The sequence below is a fragment of the Labrus bergylta genome, chromosome 2 (assembly GCF_963930695.1).
Source record: "Labrus bergylta chromosome 2, fLabBer1.1, whole genome shotgun sequence".
Classification (NCBI taxonomy): Eukaryota; Metazoa; Chordata; class Actinopteri; order Labriformes; family Labridae; genus Labrus; species Labrus bergylta.
Genome location: NC_089196.1, coordinates 33,688,728 through 33,713,310, shown reverse-complemented (window position 1 = coordinate 33,713,310; position 24,583 = coordinate 33,688,728). Strand labels below are relative to the sequence as shown.

The 24,583-nt window shown below is 39.9% G+C and overlaps 4 protein-coding genes across 7 annotated transcripts in view; 3 read left to right on the top strand and 1 right to left on the bottom strand.

Moving 5' to 3' along the window:
• LOC136181104 (NLR family CARD domain-containing protein 3-like) overlaps positions 1 to 24,583 on the top strand; it is a 724,139-nt gene that overhangs the window by 406,003 nt on the left and 293,553 nt on the right. The gene's annotated exons all lie outside the window — the stretch shown is intronic.
• The window catches only part of LOC136181112 (protein NLRC3-like), a 693,514-nt gene that overhangs the window by 513,010 nt on the left and 155,921 nt on the right, over positions 1 to 24,583 (bottom strand). The gene's annotated exons all lie outside the window — the stretch shown is intronic.
• On the top strand, positions 1,287 to 7,319 carry LOC136181161 (stonustoxin subunit alpha-like). Its single transcript, XM_065961683.1, has 2 exons — positions 1,287 to 1,377; positions 6,729 to 7,319. The coding sequence occupies exons 1-2, from the start codon at positions 1,287 to 1,289 to the stop codon at positions 7,292 to 7,294; spliced, it is 657 nt and encodes a 218-aa protein (XP_065817755.1). The 3' UTR covers positions 7,295 to 7,319.
• On the top strand, positions 16,855 to 23,409 carry LOC136181076 (uncharacterized). The gene is made up of 8 exons (XM_065961311.1): positions 16,855 to 17,056; positions 17,751 to 17,870; positions 17,971 to 18,072; positions 18,161 to 20,336; positions 20,493 to 20,540; positions 21,013 to 21,195; positions 22,353 to 22,486; positions 23,404 to 23,409. The coding sequence occupies exons 1-8, from the start codon at positions 16,949 to 16,951 to the stop codon at positions 23,407 to 23,409; spliced, it is 2,877 nt and encodes a 958-aa protein (XP_065817383.1). The 5' UTR covers positions 16,855 to 16,948.

The following is a 24,583-nucleotide window of genomic DNA, read 5'->3' as shown; positions in this document are numbered from 1 at the left end:
AGAGAAGCTGTGAAGCTCTGTCCTCAGTCCTCAGCTCCCAGTCCTCTAGTCTGAGAGAGCTGGACCTGAGCAACAACAACCTGCAGGATTCAGAAGTGAAGCTGCTGTGTAGTGGTTTAAAGACTCTACACTGTTCACTGGAAACGCTCAGGTAAGGACTTATTCATGTGAAAGTTTACCCAATGAGCTTAAATGTACTTAGTTTATTTGATATTTTGATTAACTTACCAAACATATCCTCTTCAGGCTGAGTGGTTGTAACCTCTCAGAGAGAAGCTGTGAAGCTCTGTCCTCAGTCCTCAGCTCCCAGCCCTCTAGTCTGAGAGAGCTGGACCTGAGCAACAACAACCTGCAGGATTCAGGAGTGAAGCTGCTGTCTACTGGATTAAAGAGTCCACTATGTAGACTGGACACTCTCAGGTTAGTGTGCTGCTGATCCACATTATTCATCTAAGATCACGTTTTCTTGATGAATCATTTATTAAATGGGCCTTGGTGGTGGTTTAAAGTTTTACTGTATGTTTCCACATTAAAGCTGTAAAGCTCTGAGCTCGTTCTATAGCTCTCAGTCTTTTAGTCTGAGGAAGCTGGACTGGAATAAAGAAAGTTAAATATGAAGTTCTTTCCCCACCAACAAACAAACCATGGATAATGTTTGGAACATAAAGAACTAAAGAATCTTTATTTCAGATGAAACAGTTCAGAACTGTTTCTACATCACTGCTGATGTCAAAGCAGTCTGTGTGTTTATCTCACGCTCTGTCTTACCTTCACTATTTGTCACCAGAGTAAATATTGATTAGTATCAGATTATGAAGTCTATTCTGTTCAGCTGCATGGTTATGACGGGATGTTACTGGTAAAACAGAGAAGAATGGACCAATGGATGTTAAGTATGTTGTGTTTGTGTGTGTGTGTGCGTGTGCTTGTGTGTGTGTGTGTGTGTGTGTGTGTGTGTGTGTGTGTGTGTGTGTGTGTGTGTGTGTGTGTGTGTGTGTGTGTGTGTGTGTGTGTGTGTGTGTGTGTGTGTGTGTGTGTGTAGTCTGTCAGGTTGTCTGATCACAAGAAAAGGTTGTGCGTCTCTGGCCTCAGCTCTAAGCTCCTCCCCCCTGAGACATCTGGACCTGAGCTACAATCATCCAGGAGAACGAGGAGAGAAGCTGCTGTCTGCTGGACTGCAGGATCCACACTGCAGACTGGAGACACTGAGGTACAGACAGACACACAGAAGCTGTCTCACTGTTTCTGAATGATGAACTCTGCTTCTTGTCTGATGCTGGATTTAAATGAAGATGTATGAAATAGATTCTGATCTGGTTTCTTCCTCCAGTTTGGACCATAGTGGACTGCACAGACTGAAGCCTGGTCTGAGGAAGTGTGAGTGTGTTTTCATTTCTCTTCATCAGAACACAGCAGCACATGTTGGAGTGTAGAAGAGTAAATGCTCTTGAACAATCAGACAGAGACTATGGCTTGTGAACAGAGGATTTGTTTATTTCTCTCTGAGAAGTTAATAACAATAACTTAGATTTATATAGCGCCTTTCATGAAACCCAAGGATGCTTTACAAAGTGTGTGTGTGTGTGTGTGTGTGTGTGTGTGTGTGTGTGTGTGTGTGTGTGGGGGGGGGGGGGGGGGGGCGTATTGGGAGACAACAAGAGAGGAATAGAAAAACACAAACAGAGAAGAGAAAGGATAGAAACACTAGACAAACAAATGAAGGAGAAAGGGAGTGGGTGATCAGCTGAGGGGAGTGTTAGATGAGGCTGAATGCTTTGGTGAACAGATGGTGTTTGAGGAGGTTTTTAAAAATGACCAGTGTCAATGTACGTGTGCCAAAAACCCGGAAACAAAATGATTCAGAGTTATAAAACCGTTCGTACGCACACATGCACGCAATGTTCCCTTTATAAATCACGATCCACCTGGAAATGTGCGCACGTAGATTAGTCCCATGTTCCGCCCTCTACACGCCCACATTCAACCATAAACGGTCAATGCAAAGCAGCTCGTGAATGAAAATGCATCCAAACGAGGGGGCAGATCAAAGGTTTGACACCACGTCGCTGCTGCATTCATGCTGTCCTATGTGCCAAAACATCCACCGTTCATCATTACGCACGAGTATATCTGCAATGTTTACATGTTTACAGGACCCACACTGATTTCTTCATATAGTGGCAGAGAGGACACGTCAGTCAGCATTCTCCCTCACTCTATCATATTATTAATCAAAGGTTTGATCAACCAACAAAAACTTTTAATTGTTGGCCACATATTTTCGTGGGCATCTCCGTCTGCACTGTGACTAATTATGATCAAATATATGGCTTAATGATCGTGTCAGAGATGCCCCGACTTAATGTCCACACTTGAATTATTTACAGAATAAATACATGCAGCTGATGAAGATGTGCTGAGTATGGAGGAGGTGAAATGTGTGAAGCCATCGCCATGTCTCTGTGCACTCTTTATTAAAACTAAAAATCACAATTGATGATAAATGCAAGATATTGAAATATATTAATGAAAACTGGAGGCTCTATGGTCTTTGTGTTAGTCTAATGTTTAACTCTACATCAGTGATTACATTAGTGTATAAGTCCAGTCCTCTGAGGTCCGTCCGGGATAATGAAGGCGAGACGGCGCTGATGCAATATGTATGTGGCAGACTTTTATTTTTATTTTTATTTTATGTTTATATATTGTCATAATGAAAGTTACTTATTGGAAACGGCTCACTACATGCGCGATTATAGCCTAAATAAAACCATCGGTTTGAATGATTCTGATGACATGGATCTGTCAGTAAAGTTTGATATTTAGTGAAATAGGTTTGCTTTGTTGTTAAGGGAGCGAGCATTCTGCAGCATAAATGAGGCGGTGGTGTATTCTGAAGCAGAGGGGGAGAGAGGAGTGGTTCTGTCAACACACACAACAACAGGTATCAGGTTTCTGGTGTGCACGTGTGATTTCTTGTGATGATGGCGCCGGTCAGACACTACAGTGGGGATAGCATGGTCAGTGTAAACCAACTTGCATCGGGCAGCCCTATGCACGTAGTGAGGACGGCGCAGGGGTCCGAAAGATTTAATGGAAGCAAGGTTGTCCGGAGAGAAGTGGCAGGCGAGATTCTGGAGTTGCAGAGCGGAGTATGTTAGTAGTACCATGTCCGCAGCAGGGAGAGCAGCTGCTAGCCGCAGGCTGAAAGCCGCAAGCTACCGGGCGCCAGCCGGGGTCAGGAAAACCGCAGGAATGAGAGCCAAACCAGGATAAGGAAAGGACCAATTTTGTGGCAGACGGGAGACCCGTCTGGACACAATCTGTGCAGGAGAGCAGCAGCCGGCAGTCTGGTTGTCAGGCAGGCCTCTTCGCCGCCAGCAGCCGAGCCAGAGTAGGGGGGAAGCGGCAGCCAGCGGTAGCCAACAGGTGGCGCAGGGCGACGGGTCCAAGCCAGGTAGGGAGCCGACGTGGCCGACGAAGAAGGACGGTCCACCAATAAGGCAGGCGAGGGTCCAGTGATCACAGACTGGTGAGGATATCCTGATAGCTGTGCGAGAAGCTAACAGCTGATCGGCGGCTAGCGCTAACAGCTGATCGTCATAGATGGTGAGTAGCTGTCAGTTTACACAAACTGAAAGCAGCAGCAAAGTCGATCTGTTTGCAGACTGTTAGTAGAGGATAAGTAGGAGGGAGAAGCATAGATAGCACAAAAGAAACACCATTTTTGTCACGGATCGTGAAGCGGCGACATACACGCCAGCGTCCTCGCTCAACCGGAACTTTTATAACATCCCAATCATCCTTTTATGGGCAATCAACACACTGAGCAATTACAACATGTGTGCTATATGAAGACCATTTCCTAGAAGTTTCCTGGACAGACAACTGGTCTCTTAACAGGAAAGAGTGTGTGTGTGTGTGTGTGTGTGTGTGTGTGTGTGTGTGTGTGTGTGTGTGTGTGTGTGTGTGTGTGTGTGTGTCTTGTGTATCAGAACATGATCTTATGACTTGGCTAAATTCAGAGGTTAGATAACTATTGGTTTGTGCCTGCTGCTGTCCAGATTGTGTTTCTGTTATGATTAAACCTTTCAAACTACAACAGGATGAGGGCTGGAAGTAACACACAGTGATGATAAAAGTGAGGGTGATGGAAACTCGAGTTTAAATATGAAATGAAAAATGTAAACTGAAATAAAAGTGATAATCCAGTGAATAGAAAATCACCATTCATCACATCCAACAGAAATGTATATTTTACAACATGCAGTTTTTGTGACATTTCACATTTTGATGTTGGCTGCTGGCCGGCTGCTCGTAGTCGAGCTCGTGGAGCTCATCAACTTTAAAAACAGCAGAAATCATTTTTGATTTGACGTTCATTTTCATAAACATGTAAATATGCAGAGTCTCCAACATCAAGTTCTCTCCTCAAAAACATCCAGACGTGAATTCAGTGATGAAATAGAAACAGAATATCTTTAGAGACATAAACTAGCTCTCCTCCTCGTCTTCTGGCTGTGCAGACAGTAAGGCACACAGCAAAGTCCACGATCACCATAGTACAGGCCAGCAGGAACATCCAACAACAATACACAAGTCAGCTGCAGGCCGCCAGGTGGCCAGGTGAGGTCTGGACGGCGTGGCCTACACCTTAGACAAGCAGAGAAAAACTCACAAGGACTGAGTTGTCATCTGTCTCTTCAGATTTCGATCTGTTCATCCAGTCCAGTTAAATTTACATTAAAACAAAAACATGTATGTTGTAGAGCCTAGATTGATGGAAAAGAAATGGTCTCCATGACTTCAGAAACACAGTTTAAAAGTAGTTAGACAGGACAAAGGGACGTGGCACACTCCTGCTGCCATCACATTGTGTGTGACAGTGAAAGTGGAAATGAGGCTCCTGTTTGTGCTGAATGTGACCTCTGAGGACAGAACAGTTGGAGACAGCAGATGGTTCATAGATTCTTTGTGCTGCACTTTGATTAGTCAGACTTTATTCACTGCATGTGTTTGTTGATTTGGATCTCCATTCTTCCTGGCTGCCATGGTAACTCCATTTGAACTTGATTAGAATTGGATTATTACATTTCAGTGCTGTCCAACATCATTCAGTGCTGAATATGAACTGTAAGTTTGATTGACTCTCAGTAAGTAGGGGTGTAACGGTACACAAACATTTCAGTTCGGTACAGTTCTCAGTTTTGAAGCTTTGGTTCGGTACATTTTCACTACAGTAAAGGGACCTGATGCAACGCTTTTTTTTCTTTATTAGAAACATTTATAATTTCCCTTTTACACATTGGACTAAGTGCAGCATCGACAGTTCAGACTTGTACACCTGCTCAGGTTACTTTTTAATAACATTTTAAATTAAACATTGTAAAAAAAGTAAAAATAAACTTATGCTGCTTCCTTCAACCAAAAGAGTCTCCAATAAATAAAAGATATGAATGAAATAAAGTATTTTAGAATGAAATGAAGTCATTAATATAGCCTATATATAAAAATATTTATTTTTAATTACACTTCCACCTTTTAGTTTATGAAGGCAACACTTTTTTGAATGCTCTTTGAGCACATAATAAACCTAATCACATTTGGGACAGTGTAGTTTCAGAACTATTAATATTTCCCTCTGTCGATATAAGAACTTCAGTGGCATTTTTTATGGCTTTGGCCCGTTTAGAATTACTAGCAAAAGGCTGTCTGTTTTTTCCTAGTTGCAGTGATGTTTACGTTCGCGTGGTGCCTTTTCAAGTGCTTTAATAAGTTGGACGTGTTGCCTGTGACGTACCCGATGTCCTCTGAACAAGAACGGCACACTACTCTCGTCTTGTCAACGTGTCTTTGTCAGTTTGTCTGTTTTTTCCATTGCAATTCCACAATTCATACTCATTCAATAAAAATAAAAGTAGGCATATACTGCAGTGTATTCATGGTCTTACCTTTACTTGTAAACAAAGTCCATTCACCTATCCTTCTGGACTAACATATCTGTGACTTTGTTGTAAAAGTCCTCCTTACCTTCTTTTAGTTTTAAAAGTCTTCCATTATTTATCACTTCACGTTTTGATTGAAAGTCCAGTTTTGAGAAATCTTTAAGCTTAGATATAAAATCTTCCTTTTCCATTTTTGCAATCAGAGCCAAATTTTTTATATAAAAAATTCTGCATAGAAGAGGAGCGACCATCAAACCAAGCATAAACTCTTGGTCTTATGAGCCTCACACAACCTGACGCACGCCCCCTTCAGGTGAAGCAGCTGCCTCACCTCATGCTTTTTCAGTGCGGTTTTATGTCAAATTAGACTAAATATGTTAAAAACAGGTGAAATACATTACTTATTCTATGGAAAGTGAGGACGTATAATAGAAGTGTCTACAAACATTACATTGGTGACAAACAGTAAGAAAGCAAAAGGCATACGCTCGGCCCAGTTTGTGAGGGATTGCGCAATTTGGGATGAGGCACAACTCGTCGCTGCCTCACTTCGCATCGGAGCCGGCAGGAAATATGCAAATTCAGAGATTTTGATCATGAAAATTATTGAACATTTTTGGAATCGTTCAGAAATAACACGCGGACCGATCCGAAAGCCCTGTACCGAAACGGTCCGGTCGAGTACGTGTACCTTTACACCCCTATCAGTAAGTGTCAGTAAAGTTGTTGATGAATGAACAGATGATAACCTGCAGCTGTGTTGTGTCTCGTTCTCTCCATCAGACGCCTGTGAGCTGGAACTGGACACAAACACAGTGAACAGAAACCTGAAACTGTCTGACAACAACAGGAAGGTGACACGTGTGGAGGAGCTTCAGTCATATCCTGATCATCCAGACAGATTTGATAACTGGTGTCTTCAGCTGCTGTGTAGGACTGGTCTGACTGGTCGCTGTTACTGGGAGGTCGAGTGGAGAGGAAAGGTTGATGTATCAGTGAGTTACAGAGGAATCAGAAGGAGAGGAGACAGTGATGAATGTTTGTTTGGATTTAATGATCAGTCCTGGAGTCTGTTCTGCTCTGATAAAGGTTACTCTGTCTGTCACAATCACATAAGAATGGAGATCTCCTCCTCCTCTTCCTCCTCCTCCTCCTCCTCCTCCTCTGTCTCTAATAGAGTAGCAGTGTATGTGGACTGTCCTGCTGGCTCTCTGTCCTTCTACAGAGTCTCCTCTGACACACTGATCCACCTCCACACCTTCAACACCACATTCACTGAACCTCTCTATCCTGGGTTTATGTTCTGGTCTCCTGGTTCTTCAGTGTCTCTGTGTCGTCTGTCGGTCTGAGAAACACTGCTGACTGAAGATCAGCTGACTCTGTTCTCTCTGTCCAGCTGGTCTGTTTCATGGTTGTGGGGTGTGATAATGGGGGGTGGGGGTGGTAATGGGGGTTAAATGTTCTACATCACAGAAAAACAATGGACCCCCTTCTTTAATGTCTGTATTGTTCTGATCTCACCAATAAAAAACAAGTGACAATTAAACAATTAAAGTCCTCCTCCTGCTGTCTTGATATTGGCAGCAGGAGGAGGAGTCATGGCTCCAGATCTGTTACAAATGGTAAACTTGTCTCTCAGGTGTCTTCCCACAGGCCCTGAAAACAGCAGTCATCAAGCCACTACTAGAAAAGAACAATCTAGACAATAATGAATAATTACAGGCCTATATCAAGTCTTCCTCTGTTAGGTCCAATGATAGACAAAGCTGTGTTTGACTGACTGAAGTTAAATAACTTCTTGATATTGAACAACTGTTTGGATGTCTTCCAGTCAGGTTTTGGACCAAACCGCAGCACTGACACAGCTCTGGTTAAAGTGTTTCATGACAGCTGTTTAAACACAGGCAGAACCTCAGTCTAAGTTCTTCTTGGGTAACACTTTATATGAAGGTTCTTGAAATAAGCTGTCATTACCATCAAATCTGCTGTATAAGACACACTTTAAACCCTCAGGCATCAGTTTAATTTACTACCCTCTTCAGTCATTAAGGACAAAAATGTCCACTTCCAAAATCTGCTATAAAAATAGTACAGATTAATTGCTTTTCTGTTTTTTTTGGGTTACATCTTTTGATCAACTTCAGTCCTGATCAAAACTATCAAATATTACTTTATTGGTATTATTCAAAAGTCTAGGTGTCATGATTTGGTCTTTTTTAATTTTGTTTTTCAGTGTTTAGTGTTTCTTTATGTTCTACTTTGTTTTGTTCATTCTTGAACAACTCTAGTTGTCCTCAGTGTTTCTTGTCTTGTGTTCATTCCCTCCTCTGTGTGTTTCCCTCCAGTGTGATTGCCCTGATTGTCTTCACCTGTGTCCTTAGTCTCACCTGTGTTTGATTACCCCTGTGTCTCTTTAGTCTCTGTGTTTCTTCCTTTCTGTGTCAGTTCATTGTATGTCATTTGTCTGTGTCTTTTGTAGTATGTCAGTTTACTCGTGGCTCCTTGTTTTCTCCGGATTGGATTTCTAAAGTGAGTTTTTGTTTAATTAAATATTTTTTTGTTAATTCTGCATCTGGGTCCTCCTCTTAGTTTTCTCGTGTGTGTGTGTGTGTGTGTGTGTGTGTGTGTGTGTGTGTGTGTGTGTGTGTGTGTGTGTGTGTGTGTGTGTGTGTGTGTGTGTGTGTGTGTGTGTGTGTGTGTGTGTGTGTGTGTGTGTGTGTGTGTGTGTGTGTGTGTGTGTGTGTGTGTGTGTGTGTGTGTGTGTGTGTGTGTGTGTGTGTGTGTGTGTGTGTGTGTGTGTGTGTGTGTGTGTGTGTGTGTGTGTGTGTGTGTGTGTGTGTGTGTGTGTGTGTGTGTGTGTGTGTGTGTGTGTGTGTGTGTGTGTGTGTGTGTGTGTGTGTCTTTATTACATTGTAGGAACCGGAATGTGACAGCCCACTCACAGCATGGGGACTCAAATTTTTGTGGGAACCAAAAACCTGGACCCCAAAAATTTTAGCTCTAATTCAGTGAAAAAAGGGTCTAAATAGTGCCCTGTGAAGTTTTCAGGGTTATCCCCAAAATGCACATAAACCGAGAAAAGTGTGCTTAAGTGTGTATAGCGGATTTACTCCGGAGTGCATACTAGTGGTCGGAGTTTGCCACTACATCCTGTACAGACTTCACACACACTTCACACACACTTGCTGAAATGCGCATGTGCAAGCAGCCATCTTTGGTGAGGGCTGACTTCATCAGCTGTTTAGCTGCAAACAATGACCTAACTGTTTGACAATTGAATGAATTGACTGAAAAGACAGTTAATTTTGTGTCAACACTGAGTAATTGCTAAACATGGGTTTATTGTAAATACAGTTACTATATAAAAATATTCACTCGTTCCATAAATAACTTTTAAGACCCCAAACATTTCACTTTTTTAACAATGATACATTAAGTAACATTAACCAACTTTTTCTATCTGTTTGTACAAGTATAAATGCTAGGCTAAAATAGTCTTGATGACATAAAGGCCTGGATGGCTCCGAACTTAAACTTTTAATTTAAAAGTTTAAAATTCAAAATTAAAATTTTAATGATAAAAAGACAGAAGTGATGGTTTTTGGTGGTACCACTGGGACCCCCCTGTACAAACTAGGGGTTAAAGTGGACCCTGATCTTAAGCTTGACAGTCAGATTAAGGCTGTCGTAAAATAAGATAAGATAATCCTTTATTTATCCCACAACGGGGAAATTTACAATGTTACAGCAGCAAAGAGCAAAGATTGCAAACAAAAAGTGAATGTAGTGTGCCCATACAATTTAAATAAAAAAATGAAAAATTAAGAATGTACAAAAAAATAGATAATATAACATGTTATTGCACAAAGTGGTTTGATAAACATAATATAACATTATTATTGCATGTCAGAGTGAATTGTCCAGTTGTGTGTGTGTTTTGTGATCAACTGGGAGCAGGCTTGGTTAAACAGTCTGACTGCAGCAGGAAGGAAGGACCTGCGGTATCTCTCCTTCTGACCTGCCGCTGAAGGAGCTGCCCAGAGCTGTTACAGTTCCATGCAGGGGGTGGGAAACGTTCTCCATCAGGGATGATAGCTTTGCCATCATCCTTCTGTCTCCCACCACCTCAACAGGGTCCAGGGGGCAGCCCAGGACAGAGCTGGCCTTCTTCACCAGTTTGTTTAGTCTGTTCCTGTCGGCAGCCGTAGTGCTGCTGCTCCAGCAGACCACTCCGTACAGGATGGCTGATACCACCACAGAGTCATAAAAAGTCCTCAGGAGTGCTCCCTGCACAGAGAGTGTGGAGTCTCCTCAGCAGATGAAGTCTGCTCTGGCCTTTCTTGTAGAGATCTTGGCTGTTAACAGTCCAGTACAGCTTATTGTTCAGGTGAACACCCCTACTTATAAGAGTCCACTTCTCAATGTCCTTTCCCTGGATGTTCACCGGTGTGGGAGAAGTGGGTAAAATCAAGCCTTTTCCATTTGAGGCAGCTGGCCAAAATAAAGCCAATTCTTTCAAGGCAGCACTTTGAGACGGTAATCCACGCCTTTGTTACCACGCCCGTCTCCAGATGGTACAGAATGCAGCTGCATGTCTTTTAACTGGCACACGAAAATATGCGAAAATATGACCACATTTCCCCCATTTTAGACCTAACTCCACTGGTTGCCCATACAATTTAAGATTAATTTTAAAATTATTTCATTTGCTTTTAAATCTCTTAATGGTCTTTCCCCGCCCTACCTCTCTGAGCTTCTACACCCCTACACGCCCACCCGCTCTCTCAGGTCAGCTGATCAGCTGCTCCTGAGGGTGCCAAAAACCAAGCGGAAGCTCAGAGGGGACCGTGTGTTTGCTGTTGCGGCTCCAAAATTATGGAACAATATACCTATACCCATTGTGGGATAAATAAAGGATTGTCTTATCTTATCTTATCTTATTTTACCTCAGCACGTTAAACAGGCCTCTTCTTTGCCTGTTTTTAAATATCGTCTTAAGCCCCATCTCTTTCCCCTGGCCTTTGACACATAGTAAGACGTCGACTTATTTATTTATTTTATTTCGCTTTTTTGCGTGCCTATTCATTTTTACTTGTTTTATGTCTTTTAACTTGATTCTGTACTTCACATGTAGTTTTCTTTTATCTCATGTGAGCTGTTACATATTTTATTTATTCTTCTGTACAGCACTTTGGTCAACTGTGGCTGTTTTAAAGTGCTTAACAAATAAAGTTGGATTGGATTGGATTGGATAAACCTTCGCAGTGATTAATAGCCTATGATAGCTACAGCTATTGAAGTAGGCTAAGATACGACAAGCCAGTGATCAAATGTTCTGACTTCACTTAAACAAAAAATAACAGAAATGAAAATGAATGAAAATTATATTAATTAACCTTAAACATAATACAAACAGGTATTATTCATAAATAAATGAGTGAATTTCTTCCGCGAGATTGTGTTGCCTTGGTAAACCATGGTGACATGCCAGGCGGGCGGAGACAGGAATCGTAGGTGTAACCGCCTCCCCACCCCTACAGGACGTGCTCACTTTACTGAACAAGCGCTCCTCATCTCATCACGTTTGAGACGCGCAGCAGAAGAAGCACTTGACTCCAGTTTGATGAAGTAAATGGAAGCAGGGCTGCTGATACTGAAAAAGTAAGTTATATTTAATTTAATATGGATTTATTTCAGTGCACTGAGCCAGACTCATGTGGTCAGACTCAAAGAAGTGTTTAACTCGACATGAGTCTGGTTAGCTGAGTTAGCTTAAACATAATACATGTGGATTGTTAAAAATGTGTTTGCGTGTTATAAAGTTAAAAAGGAACATGCCTTGCTTTTTTTACCCTTTGTACCCGTTGTAAATTTGTTGCATTCAATTGAAGTAGCTAAATGCTAACAAAAAAAGCCAAGTGGCGAAAGTCAATCTTGTAGCCGCCTTGCTTAAAACTGAGGATATTCCTTGTAAGTAAATCATACTTGTGTCATATTGATTCTTGTAAAGTTACAAATGTGTGAAAGATGTGAGCCAGAGAGAGATTTTGAATAATAATATCTAGTTAAATCTTCCATTACTTCAAGCAGCTCAATGATTCAGTGTACACCTTCAAAAGCAAATGCATTATTTCTCAGTGAAATATCAAGTAAAGTCTTTACTAGTTAACAAGTAAAGTAGATATTGATGCAAAATATATCCACAAAAGGAGATGTAGATGTGATTGTCAGCCATAAAAGTGCTTCATGTGTAGTCTTTGATAGACCACAGCATGGTGTGTGATGAGCTTCCTTCTGACGTCATGCCTCTCCAATTAAACACTACAAAGTATTGAATGTAGTCATATTGACATCTTAACATCTATAATAGGAGCTTTAACTGCAATTTTTGTATGTGTATATGTAGACAGTAAAGACAGAAGAAAGAGTACATATTACATTTTTTCTTCAATCAATACTTCTTCAGTTCCATATATCTGCATTAATATAAATGAAATGTGAGATGAAAGAAAACAATACATTAGATGATTGATGATTATTGTGCAAGGCTAATTCTGTGTAGAAAGTTAAGGGATGCTGCAGACCTCTGCAAACTGTCTGTTTGGGCACTATGATCATATGAGCCACAGCAGATCAACAGGTAGCAGTCACAAACTACTCATGCAGGTAGTGTGTCCAAGCTGTGACTATCAGGTTACATGCTCTGTATTTGATTACAGGATGATCAATGGCTTCGCTGAGACGGAGGAAATCCCCAAAACAGGATGCAATAGAACATGCTTTGAAAGGCCTGGACAAGACAGCAGGGTTGGAAGTGAAATACATTGACTCTTTTAAAGGTATGATTATTTTTTTTCAGTATTATTTAGTTTTGTGAATTTGTAGTACTATCAGAGCTTACCTCTTACTATTACTGATGGGTACCAAACACCAGTGTCATGGTTGCATTATGATGGAAAAGACTCCTTTCTGTGCAGTTTCCAGGGTGTTAAAGTATAACACTGAAGCTCTGTATATTATATAAGTCACTGTCTTGCCTCCAGCTGGTCCAAAATGCAGCAGCTAGGCTTCTTACTGGTTGTAACAGACGACATCACATCACTCCAATTTTAGCTTCATTACACTGGCTTCCTGTACGTTCTAGAATCGATTTTAAGATTTTACTCATTACTTTTAAAGCACGGACGGGGCTGGCTCCAAGCTATATAACAGAGTTACTGACACCATATGAGCCAGCCCGCAGTCTAAGATCCTCGGGTGGGAGCCTCCTGGTCGTTCCAAAGTCGAGACTTAAAACTAAAGGTGACCGGGCCTTTTCAGTCAGGGCCCCTCGACTTTGGAACGACCTCCCTGAGGAGATAAGACTCGCAGACTCCCTCAATTCTTTTAAATCCCTTCTTAAAACATACTTTTACAGACTTGCTTTTATGTGATGTCGTCTTCTTAATGTCTTCTCTTACTGGTTTTACTATTTTTATCTTCTTCTACTTCTTACTGTCTTTTATTTATGGTCTTATCTCGTATTTATGCTCATATCTTAATCTCCTCTTGTGTTTTAACTTGGTAATTTCTTATCTTACTTACTTTGTCTATTTATGTTTCGTATTTATAGTTAATTTTTATTTTTATTAATATTATAGTTTTGGGTTTTTTGATCCTTTAACCACTTGTTTTTATTTCCTTTACTGCGCTTACCTTCTCATTGCTTTTTATTTGCTTTTATCTCTTAGTTTCTTACATCTTTTTAAATCTTTGGTCCTCTTGGTCTCAGCTCATGTTGTTGGGTTCTTGTGTTCCTGGGTTCTTATGATGGTTCTTATGATGGTTGGGTTATATATGTCTGGTTGGGTATCGTGCACTTTGGGTTCTTTTCTGTTGAATTGTTTTTAATTATTTTTGGTATTTTGCATCTGTTATATTCTTACTGTTGTTAATGTTTTTCTGTGTTTAGTTTGCTTTGTTCTTGCTGTTTGTCAAAGCACTTTGTAAACCTGTGTTTTTAAAAGGTGCTATATAAATAAAGTTATTATTATTATTATTATTATATATTGAAAATGTATCTGTGTGTTTGCATCAGGTCGAGGGGTCTTTGCCAAGACCCATTTCCAAAAAGGAGACTTCATTGTGCAGTATCGAGGAGAATTAATAGATTCTGATGAATCTCTGAGAAGGAGGAGAGTATACCATGGCAGATGTGCTGTCTTCATGTTTGACTTCCACTGGCATGATAAAACATGGTGGTAAGGCTAAGATTGAGTTTTAAATAATTTATTTCTTCACAGCTGAGGTATTTTCATCTCATAAACAATGTGTGATATTAATTCAAGTCACTAAGTTAATTGGGCAGTAAAGATCTGTCTACTTAGTATTAGTATTAAAGGTATTCATAGCTTGCATGTGACATCACACACTTCAGGAACCACCAACCTGGCGGGCAAGAAAGGCTCCATACTGCTGTATACTACAGGGACGTTATCGGTCTCAGCTGCTATCCACATGCTAATATCAGTCTTCTTTGAATATTTCAATCAAAGTCAGTAGTTGTTGGATGATGAACTAACTGACAAGGAGATAAGCCAGGGTTGTTCTTCTACAGAATGTAATGTTTGATAGAAAACCCAGAGAGGAGGAGATCGTGGATTAATGCTGTTTGACACTCTGCTGTCCTCGTGAGGGAACAGACTTCTCATCCTGACATCAAATATTGTGTTCACTTGATCTAAGTATTTTCTGTTCTGCAGTTCTACAGTGTTCAATGGTGGACCCTACTTCCCTCAGCACTTTTTGTCCTCCAGCCCTCTGTGATGGTCACTTGAATGAAAGCTTTGAGCTGTGTTACAAAAAAAAAACTAAATGATCTTTATTGAAGCTCTCTCTTAAATGATTGGTGGATTATTATTATTTTTTAATTCTATCAGATATTTGATTTTATGAAGTCTAATAATTGATTTAATATATTTTTGAAGTGTTGATGCAGCTCGAGAAGATGGCAGTCTAGGAAGATGATGACGACAAGCACCCGAACTGTAAAATGAAGAAGATCATAGCAGAAGGCAAGCCGTACCTCTTTCTCTTTGCTATGATGGACATCAATGCTGGGGAAGAGATAACATATGATTATGGACAAGCAGATTGGCCTTGGAGGAAACAGGTTAGTCTAAATTGAGTAGCACACCCAGGTGTTATTCTGTTGATTACAACTGAACAATTACACTGAATTTTACTTCAGGATGGAAGCAAATTTACCGTGAAAAATTCTGCTGAGGTTGACATCTCCAGAACCACGGAGCAGGATCCTCAGAGCACTTCTGTCTCCCAGATTGAGGTATTCATTTATGTTTCTGAACTTTTTCTGGTCTTCAGTGTGTCCCTACTTTAGTTTTTGAAGCCCCTCCTCATTGATCCATTGTTTTAGTATTAACACTTTAGATTGATATTTGGTTAAAATCAGTGTCAGTGTTGGGTCATAGATGGAAAATTAAAACTAAAGGCTTCAGGGTGTTCTACAATAAGTATGTTTTTAAAGATTTTGTTGTAATGTTGCTTGTTGAATCTAAATCAACAACAATCAGTAATGATGGTTAATTATATTCTTCAGGATGGAGGCCAATCTCCTATGACAGACTCTGCTGAGGCTGACATCTCCAGAACCACGGAGCAGGATCCTCAGAGCACTTCTGTCTCCCAGATTGAGGTATTCATTTATGTTTCTGAACTTTTTCTGGTCTTCAGTGTGTCCCTCCTTTAGTTTTTGAAGCCCCTCCTCATTGATCCATTGTTTTAGTGTTAACACTTTAGATTAAATTTAGATTTGATTAAAATCAGTGTCAGTCTGAGGTCATAGGTGTGCTAGCAGGCACATTCAGGTTTTTGAGGTTTTGGGGTCCTGTCAGGGTGCTGGTTTAGTAGATAAGTACTCTCCATTTCACACACACACCTGTCAGGTATCTTGTTTTTGTGGGGTCCACGGTTACTTTATTATTATATAAACATTTAATGACACTTAGTTTATTCTTTCTGACCAACATTTTAATTGAACACCATGAGTGACACTAGTTCTTGAACTCTGGCTTCATCTGTTTTCCACTGCACTAAATAAAGTGTCATTAAATGATATCAATATAATTCACTAATCGTGGACCCCACAAAACAGGACACATGACAGGTGTGTAAGTGGGGGAGGGGTAACACCCAATGAAACACTCTGAGATGACCCCACAACATCATATACACCTGACAGGTGTGTTTAAGTGAAGGAAACACTCTGAGAGGACCCTACAACATCATATACACCTGACAGGTGTGTTTAAGTTAAGGAAACACTCTGAGAGGACCCTACAACATCATATACACCTGACAGGTGTGTTTAAGTTAAGGAAACACTCTGAGAGGACACTACAACATCATATACACCTGGAGGTTCCTACAGCCAGAGTACATTGATCTAAATCAAACCAAGATGTACTTCTAAGAGTTAACACCCAAACAATGGATCAAAGTGGAGGGGAATTCAAACTTAATGACACATGATGTACTGAATAACTATATAAGAAGTATTTTTCTCATTTGTATTTGCTTAATGGTATTACATCTGAGATATGTCAGTGATTATTTCCATCAACAATTAAACTACTTATATTCTTCAGGATGGAGGCCAATCTCCTATGACAGACTCTGCTGAGGTTGACATCTCCAGAACCACGGAGCAGGATCCTCAGAGCACTTCTGTCTCCCAGATTGAGGTATTCATTTATGTTTCTGAACTTTTTCTGGTCTTCAGTGTGTCCCTCCTTTAGTTTTTGAAGCCCCTCCTCATTGATCCATTGTTTTAGTATTAACACTTTAGATTGATATTTGGTTAAAATCAGTGTCAGTGTTGGGTCATAGATGGAAAATGTAAACTAAAGGCTTCAGGGTGTTCTACAATAAGTATGTTTTTAAAGATTTTGTTGTAATGTTGTTTGTTCAATCTGAATCAGTTGAATACTGATCAACAATCAGTAATGATGGTTAATTATGTTCTTCAGGATGGAAGCCAATCTCCTATGAACCTCTCAATCTCTAGAACCATGGAGCAGGATCCTCAGAGCACTTCTGTTTCCCAGATTGAGGTATTCATTTATGTTTCTGAACCGTTTACTGGTCTTCCTTTTAGATCTCGAAGCCTCTCCTCATTGATCCATTGTTGAAGTATCAACATTATTGATTATTATTAAGTACATATTTGTTTGGTTACGATCTATGTTCATCTGATTTGAGAGGTATGCTAGAAGGCACTCATTCTAGAGGGTGAGATACAGTGCCAGTTTATTTGGAGGTTTTTCTGTTTGGTGTATTCTAATTTACTGCATTCATTAAATGCATGAAATCACTTAATTTCTAATGTTTTTGAAATATATTTTTAATACACCAAATCACAGTTTATCTAAATTCATCAGACCATTAAAAAATGTGTCATGAATAGGGATTTAGCAATGCCTCGCACTATAAAATAAATGTATGAAAATATGCACAATGTAATTAGATTTTACCGAAATAATGACCTTTTTGTCCAGCATAGTGGGCTATGTGCTTTTGTCTTCTTTTGTTCTTGTTCAGTAGAAGAGGGACATACAGGCATAAAATGAAGTATAGAAGTGATATGAGCAGAAAACCGGCAAGACAAAAACAGTGTGCAAATGTAAGAGACTGATGAATGACTTGATAACCAACATGATGTGTCACCTAATCATGTAAAATGCCGCCACTCTACAAAGCTTTGTATTTTCCACATTTCTTTTTATCATGTCACTATTATTTCAATAGGGCTCTGATGCAACCGGTCTGAACAAAGTTGGAGTAAATATTTCCATTGTCGACTACACAGATTCTGATGAATCTCAGACTCCATCTAGGAATCCTGTTCATGTTAACAGATGTTTTCAGGTATTGTGAAGTTGGTACATTTTGTGTGTGTATCTTTTTCATCAATTGTGTTTTTTTGTTGTGAATAGAAGTGAAAAAAAAAATTTCTTTTGGACTCTAGATATCAAGTCCAAGTTCTGCCTCTGACTATGAACTCAGCCTCTCCAAAAAGGGTTACCACCAAGTTCCTATCCCTAGGCTTAGGAGGACCAAAAGCATACAGGTAAAGAAACAAATAATTTTGAGCAAGATGAAAAAAAGGTTAAGCAAATATTTCAACAAGAATTTATATTACATTTTATTTTCCCAAGATGAAAAACTGGATTGATTTGGATTCGGATGAGCTTTTTGACTCAACCTCAGCTGACAGTGGAGAGGAATATATCCCAAAGACCAGTGAAGATTCTGATGGTACAGACATCAGTGAAGTTCTTGGGCCCGTCAAACAGAGAGAGAGCCAGAGAGACAGTTTGCTTCAAAGGCATGTGGATGACATTGAAGATAGTGTTTTTTCCCCAACAGAAGCAAGTGCCTCTTCAAAACAGTTGGTTTATAGAGGACGCTCACCCTTAAGAAAGAGATGCAGCCGTGGTACAAGACGTAAAAGGCAACGTTTAACTAGTGTGTCCTGTGCTACAACACCAACTAGGAGTGGTAACTCATCAAAACTGAGTGAAATAGGAGACACTGGTTCCCTGTTAGAAAACTCAATTCCAGATCTGGACCAGAATCTTCCTGACAGTGCCTCTTCACTCCTTACAGAAGATAGAGATTCTGATGATTCACTCGTCATACCTACCATCTGTAAAAAGGAGAACCGGTCAAGAATATACAACAAAAAGCAGTTTTGTCTTTACTGTAAGTTGGGAGTTGTTAAAATTGCAAGACATTTGGAGCGGGCTCATCCCAATACGACAGAGGTTGCAGAGGCTTTATCCTTTCCTAAACGCTCAAAAGAAAGACAAATGCATCTGGAACATTTGAGAAACAGAGGCAACTTTGCACACAATGTTGAAGTATTAAATTCCGGTGTTGGAAATCTTGTTCCTCGCAGGCAGCCAAGACAGGACTCCAAAGCACAAGATTTTATGCATTGTACATATTGTCAAGGGTTTTATGCAAGGAAACTTCTTTGGCGGCACATGATCATCTGCAAGTTCAAGCCTAATGTTCCAGGCAAACCAGGCAAAACCCGTGTCCAGGCTCTCTGTGCATTTACTACACCACCACCACCTGGTGTCAAACAAGAACTTTGGAGATTGATAACCAATATGGTACAAGATGAAGTTTCTTCTGCAGTCAAATCTGATGCCTGTATCATGGAGTATGGTGAGCATCTGTTTAACCGACTTGGTTATGATGCTGGCAAACATGAGTACATTCGGCAGAAATGTAGAGAGCTTGGAAGGCTTCTGCTCTGCTCAAGGAAAACCACTTCCTTAAAGACTATTCAAGACCACATCAAACCTGCGAACTTTATGCAAGTTGTGCAAGCTGTGAAATGTGTGGCAGGCTATGACAGTGAAAAACATGCTTATAAGTGCTCAAGTCTTGCTCTCAAAATTGGACATAGCTTGACTAAGATTTCTCTTCTTGTTGAAAGCCGTGCCAATGTACAGAACAACTACAGTGTGGCAAAAGATGCTCGTACCTTCCGCAGAGTATATGAGGCCAGATGGAACGAGATGATATCAGCTGCATCTCTAAGAACTCTTCAGGAATCCAAGTGGAATACCCCTCTGTTGCTTCCATTCACAAAAGATGTCCAGACCTTGCATTCTTTTTTGGATGTTCAACAAAAGCACATCCACGCAAAATTATCGACAGAGGCATCCTCGCAGACATGGACACAGCTGGCAAAGATCACTTTGACACAAGTTATTTTGTTCAACCGAAGAAGAGCAGGGGAGGTGTCCAAAATTCCCCTGTCTGCATATCTGGCTAACAATGTATCAGACCCTCGGGAAGATGTCAGTGAAGCTCTGTCTGCATTAGAAAAGAAACTCTGCCAACACTTCAGAAGGATTGAGACAAGAGGAAAAAGGGGAAGAAAAGTTCCTGTGCTTTTGACCCCAGCAATGCAGCAAGCATTGGATCTGCTGGTGAGCAAACGGCATGAATGTGGGGTTCCTCAGGAGAACAAGTACTTATTTGCAAGACCAACTGCTTTTACCTGCTACCGTGGTTCTGATAGCCTTAGACATTTTGCCAAGGTCTGTGGTGCAACAAGTCCTGAAAGTCTAACCTCGACAAAACTGCACAAACAAACAGGAACACTATCTCAAGTTCTCAACCTCAGTAATACAGAGCTGGATCAGTTAGCAGATTTTCTCGGCCATGATATAAGAGTGCATCGGCAGTTCTACAGACTTCCTGAGGGCACCCTCCAACTTGCTAAAATAAGCAAAGTTCTCATGGCTCTGGAAAAAGGACGCCTGGCAGAATTTAAGGGAAAGACCCTCGATGAAATCAGCATTGACCCTGAGGGTACTATTGTTTTTAAATCTCTTTTCAAATGTCTCTACATAAATAAAAAATGTACATTAATACTTTTATTTCATACATTTTCCTAAATGCATTATTTATGCATGAATCAAATGAATTTAAACCAGAGTCATTCTCCTTACTACCACCCCCTAACAGAGAATGTGCATCCTGACAGCGATGCTGAGGTGGAGCCAGACAAACACGGTAAGTATTTTCATGTGAGTTGAATTGTGAACATGCTCATGTATTTAGAAGACATCCATTATGTGTAAGGATATCCCATTTATATTTTTGGCTCCTTTAATGTAGTATAACTTCTGTCACTTAGTCTGTTTCTTTTGTTTACTAAATGTTAATATTGTATGAGTTAAAGATAAACAGTTCAATGCAACTCATCCTCCCCTTAGTGGAACTTGTGTCTTCAGAGCTTGCAGTCCTCTAATTTGTACTAGCATTTGGTGAGGGGAATGCTCCCACTGTGGACTCAGTTTGTTGAAAGGAGTAGCATAGTAACAGCCACACGGAGGGATAAGACTAATTTTGACAATACCAGTCCATTAGAATGCTGATACTGATTATTAGGTTGAGCCTGGGACATAGTCATTTACTGGGGTAGGATAAATACACTAGAATTTCATATTTTCTGTTGTTGTTTTTTTGTTGTTGTGGTTTTTAGAAAGTCGGGTCACATCTAGTCAGAGGGAGGAGAACGAGGCATCAGATGTGGGCCATAGCAATGCCTCACCACAGCAGAACCGTAGCGATGCCTCACCACAGCAGAACCGTAGCGATGCCTCACCACAGCAGAACCGTAGCGATGCCTCACCACAGCACCCTCAGTCATCAAAAAGAGAAAGAGGCAAGTGCTAAAAGATCAATCTAAAAAAAAATGTATATTATTGTCCAAGGTTGATTTGTTTGATTGTCAGTGTGTTTTATGATGCTGTACTGTAATAGACATTGTGGGAACAAAGACAATTCTTGTTTTAAAACAGGGAATGATGATCAGGGTCTTCAGAAAGAGTCAGCTTTATTGTCCACGTGTGTGTAAACATACAAGCATATGAGTTTGGCTCTGGTTAACTTTACTCTCTATCTACAAGCATTAAACATTAAACTAAGATGTAAAGCCAACATTACACAATAAGATGTTGGAATAAACATAATGTAATAACAGAGCAAATTGTTTAATTTACATGAGATAGATCAATTTTACAGTATTTTCAGTTACATACATTTGTGCATCAAATAAAGAAATTATATTAGCATGATTAACTGTGAATGAATATACATAATAGTTAAGTAATATATTAATTGATAGGTAAATAATGTTATTTACATTCACATTGGCTGTCACATGACTTTTTCACAGTGACAGTTCTGATGCTGTGACTATTATGTATTCATCGGTGTGACGGCCTGGGGGAAGAAACTATTCCTGTGTCTGGTTGTTTTGGTGTACAGTGATCTAATGGAGCATGATGAGTTTCAACAGTTTGTGTCTGGGCTGTAAGGGATCTGCAGGAATGTTACCTGCCCATTCCCTGACCCTGGACCAGTATAAGTTCTGGGTGGAGGGCCTGATGAGTTTCTCTGCAGTCCTGACTGTCTGCTGCAGTCTGTCTGTCCTGTTCGATTACAGATCAAAATAGTTATTGATGTGCAGAGAAGTGACTGGAAGATTGCAGTGTAGAATATGATGAGCAGCTCCCAAGGCAGGTTGAACTTCCTGAGCTGACACAGGAAATACATCCTCTGCTGGGCCTTTTTCTGGATAGTGTCTATGTGAGCGGTCCACTTCAGGTCCCGGGAGATTGTGGTCCTAGGAACTTGAAAGTGTCCATTGTGGACATAGTGCTGTTGTGTATGGTGAGGGGATGGAGTGTGGCTTCTCCTTAAGTCCACTGTCCACTTAAGCTTGGTCTGCTCATGATGGTTGACTTTAACTGTTTATTGATTTCAATAGCTTGTCCATATAGAAACACAGAAATGTAATGTGTCTTAACTATTTTACAGCTCGTCAGCCTGCCAAGAAAAGGATGTGGGAGAACGAGGAGATCCTTGCCATTGAGAAGCACATGATGTCCTTCATCATCAAATGTCGTGTTCCTGGGAAAAGCGACTGCGATAAGTGCCTTGAACAGGAAAAAGTAGCAACAGAAATTGGTTATCTATTAAATTCTACATTAAGAATAGAATCACAGCTCTTAAGAGGAAAGTTTAATCTATATTGTCTGTTGACACATCATGTTGGATCATTTGGATCACTTTCATGTTTGATAATGTGGTGCAACAATAGCACGTCCATTTTTAAATGTTGGACTTAGCGTTCTTTAAGATGCAGGTTTGACACAGTGTCTCTTGATAGTTTATCTCCTATACTCTTATTTTCTCCCATATGATCTCAGCTCACCTCCTTCCTTTTTAACTCAATATTTTATATAATTTCACCTTTTCTTTTACATCCTCCTGTCATACCTTATCTCCTGTACCGATACCATGTCTCATCTTCTCTTTTGTCTTTTATTCTTATTCGTTTTTATCTCCTTTTTAGTAATATTTCCTAATTGTATCTAATGTAACCTCTCCACTCATCTGTAAATTTATTTTATCTTATCTTCTACTTTATCACCTCTAATGTCTTCTCTGTATGTTATTTCTAATTCTCTCAGCTCATTTCCCTTTCTTATTTCCAATCAATCTTGATGTTAAATATTCTAATCCCCATTCTTCTTACAGTTTATCTTATCTCACCTCAATTTGTTTCGTCCTATCTCCTCATCTTACCCCTCTGCTCGATTATCTCACTGTAATTTATTTTATCTCACCTGATCTTTCCTCTCATCTTTTCCTATATTTATTATTTCCACTCATCTCAACCGTATCCTTTATTATTGTAGTTTATCCCATTTTATTCTGTCTTATCACTTTGTTTCCTGCCTGTGATATTTCCAAAATTCTTGCTCTTCTTCCGTTATTTAAATTGCTATAATCTTAACTCATCTGAGCTTATTTATGCTTATTTTATTACTGTCGAACTTCGTGACATTGTCGCTGTTCCTTTAAGCTGTGAAGGAAGTTATAAACTCTTTTAGAGCAGTTTTTATTTAGCAACCAAAAGCACTGTATGTAAAAAACACTTTTTTTTAGTTTAGTATTTGTTTATAATACTGGTTTAATCTTTCAGTTTACAAAGTGCAAGGAAAAAGTGACTGTTGAGTAATGTTCCTAAACTCTGCATCTTTATTGGCATTTTTGTCCAACCTAGTGTTGTACATTTATAGTTGTGTTCATTTGACACAAAAAAGAAACAAATAAAGCTTTGGACTTTATAATTCATCATATGACCAAAGTCTCTCTTTTGGTTTAGCTTCTGTTTAAATAAGGAAATAAAAAAGTACTGGATAGCACTGCCTTTACAGTAGATGTTTAAAATCTGAGGCATCGTGGTCTGACGTAATCCATGGTTATTGTATAAAAGTAACTTCTCAGGTTATTTACACCATTTGACAACATAATAAAGTAATTATTAACTGCTACAAATGCAGGAAATTTGTTCTGTAATAACCACAAACAAGCTTAGACATGAAAGAAAAGGGAACTGTTTTCTGACCAAACCAAAGAAATGGTGAACTAATGACAGAACATTGACACGTCAATAATGGAACTACATCAGTTCAGGTGTCACAGCAGGCTAAGAGACGAATAAAACTCCATATTAAACATTATTTAGTTATCTAGGATTAAAAATAAATGTATTGTATAATTATTCAAGCTTCAGCTAGCTCCACATAGTCAATAACATGCTGTATCATAGCTCCACAGTACTTAAGTTCACCATAAAGGATGAAGTGGTTCCCCAAGGTAAGATGGACCTGATTTTGTGTTAAGTGGTACCCATGAAAATAGAAAAACCTGACAGTGTGTTAGATATTTGCCCACAAGTACCTTCAAACCTGACATGTCCCCAGGAGGAGGTGTCTAGTCTGTTCGAGGAACTTTACTTTGTCTGATTGTTAATCTGAAGTGATTCCTTTGTTTAGGTATAGTACAAGATGATGCCTGTTTTTTTTTTTTACAGAGCTGTACATCCTTCAGAAAGGGTGGTACCTGGAGTGGATGGCCTGGTCGCCCTACCATGTGACAAAGACGTGTGTGTGTGTGTGTGTGTGTGTGTGTGTGTGTGTGTGTGTGTGTGTGTGTGTGTGTGTGTGTGTGTGTGTGTGTGTGTGTGTGTGTGTGTGTGT